Here is a 1,403-nt window from a genome sequence, read left to right as displayed (position 1 = left end):
TCTGTCCCCCGCTGTGCCTGTCCTGTCCCTGTCCTGTCTCTGTTTGTCCCCGACTGACCCTGTCTGTCCCCGACTGTCCTCATCTGTCCCCCGCTGTGCCTGTCCTGTCCATGTCCTGTCTCTGTTTGTCCCCGACTGTCCCTGTCCTATCCCTCTCTGTCCCCGTCCGTCCCTGTCTGTGCCCATCAGCTCCATTTCTTTTTCCTGGCCTACGTCAGATGTCTTGCAGAGTTTGGGTGGAGCTACCTGAAGGAGCAGCTTCTCCCACAGACTGTGATAAAAACATCTTTAGTTTGATTTACACTCTGTGGTCATGTGACCACCACATGCTGATGTCAAAGCAACATTAAAGTAGTGACTGCCTGATAAATAAACCCCGCAGCGTTTCCCTGCTGTGTGGAAGACCAGTAGGAGACACCATTAGAAGGAACTGTCCACTGTTCTTGATGTGTTAAAGTGTCCCCATGTCTCTGTCCGATGTCCTCCCTTTAGCCCGGTGAGGAGACCAGAGCCCACAGATTTCAGTCAGATGAAACGCTCACAGAAACGCAGACTGCTGTAAGAGTTTTCTTTCTTTCTTACAGTGATTGAGAGCCAGACTACACTCCTGTGTGGAAATCCTCTGCCACTCTTCTTTATTGTTTTTACAGGGAGACTGAAACCAGCAGGTTCAGCAAAGCAGTGAGGACGCTCTCAGGTAAAACCAACCCTCTGGCTGATATCGGTGAGCTGCTGAGGAAGAAGATGAGACAGGAGGAAGAGCAAAGCTGCGTTTAGCAAGATCCCAAAGCTGGACCGTGGGAGGCTGAAGAGTATCCACACACAAACATTTCTAACTGTCAGCGAACAGCAACAACCCTGGTACCTGTGAGTGACACAGCAGGGTTTCTGTGAAATAATAAATCACAACATTCAGACCCAACATGTTCTGTTTCATTTCTCCTACAAGGTCACAAACTTTAATCACTGTGTTCATTAAAAATAATAATAACATCCCAGGATGTGTACTTTCAGCTGCTTGCCTGTGAATAAGGCCGTGACCTGACAGTAGTGTTCAGACTGTCACCACATGCACATACCTCTAACATACAGAAATGTGGATGCTTCTGATAATTCCCCTTTCTCTCAGCCTGGTGTGTTCCCAGGAATGTGGCACATGTCTCCGTGCTGACTCTCCGCTGTAGATGCAAATGAAACTAGAAAAATTTGCATTTCCTGCGAAAATGCTGTGTGGATGCCTTCACGCTGAAGATGACTGCTGAAAAAAGCTGAAAGAGTTGAACAAAAAAAACAAAAAAATGTTGCCCTGAGCAGGATTCGAACCTGGCACTTCTGGTGCTCAAGGCAGGTTCTCATCTCACTGCGCCAACGTCATTCTCACAAAGAAGAGGTGGAGAGACTGA

At 47.9% G+C, this 1,403-nt stretch overlaps 1 protein-coding gene across 2 annotated transcripts in view; it reads left to right on the top strand.

Annotated features, from left to right (window-relative positions):
- slx9 (SLX9 ribosome biogenesis factor) overlaps positions 1-924 on the top strand; it is a 12,336-nt gene extending 11,412 nt beyond the window's left edge. Inside the window, exons 6-7 of one of the 2 annotated variants that reach the window (XM_005947605.3) lie at positions 493-558; positions 651-924. In XM_005947605.3, the coding sequence (XP_005947667.1) occupies positions 493-558; positions 651-777 (193 nt within the window). In that variant the 3' untranslated portion in view covers positions 778-924. The remainder of the gene's footprint in view (positions 1-492; positions 559-650) is intronic. The other variant, XM_042214144.1, reaches the window with a different exon arrangement.
- Positions 925-1,403: the final 479 nt, after the last annotated feature.

This window comes from Haplochromis burtoni, unplaced genomic scaffold (genome assembly GCF_018398535.1).
Source record: "Haplochromis burtoni strain Fernald_Lab_line unplaced genomic scaffold, NCSU_Asbu1 Contig_522, whole genome shotgun sequence".
NCBI lineage: Eukaryota > Metazoa > Chordata > Actinopteri > Cichliformes > Cichlidae > Haplochromis > Haplochromis burtoni.
This window is presented reverse-complemented; position numbering and strand designations above follow the sequence as displayed.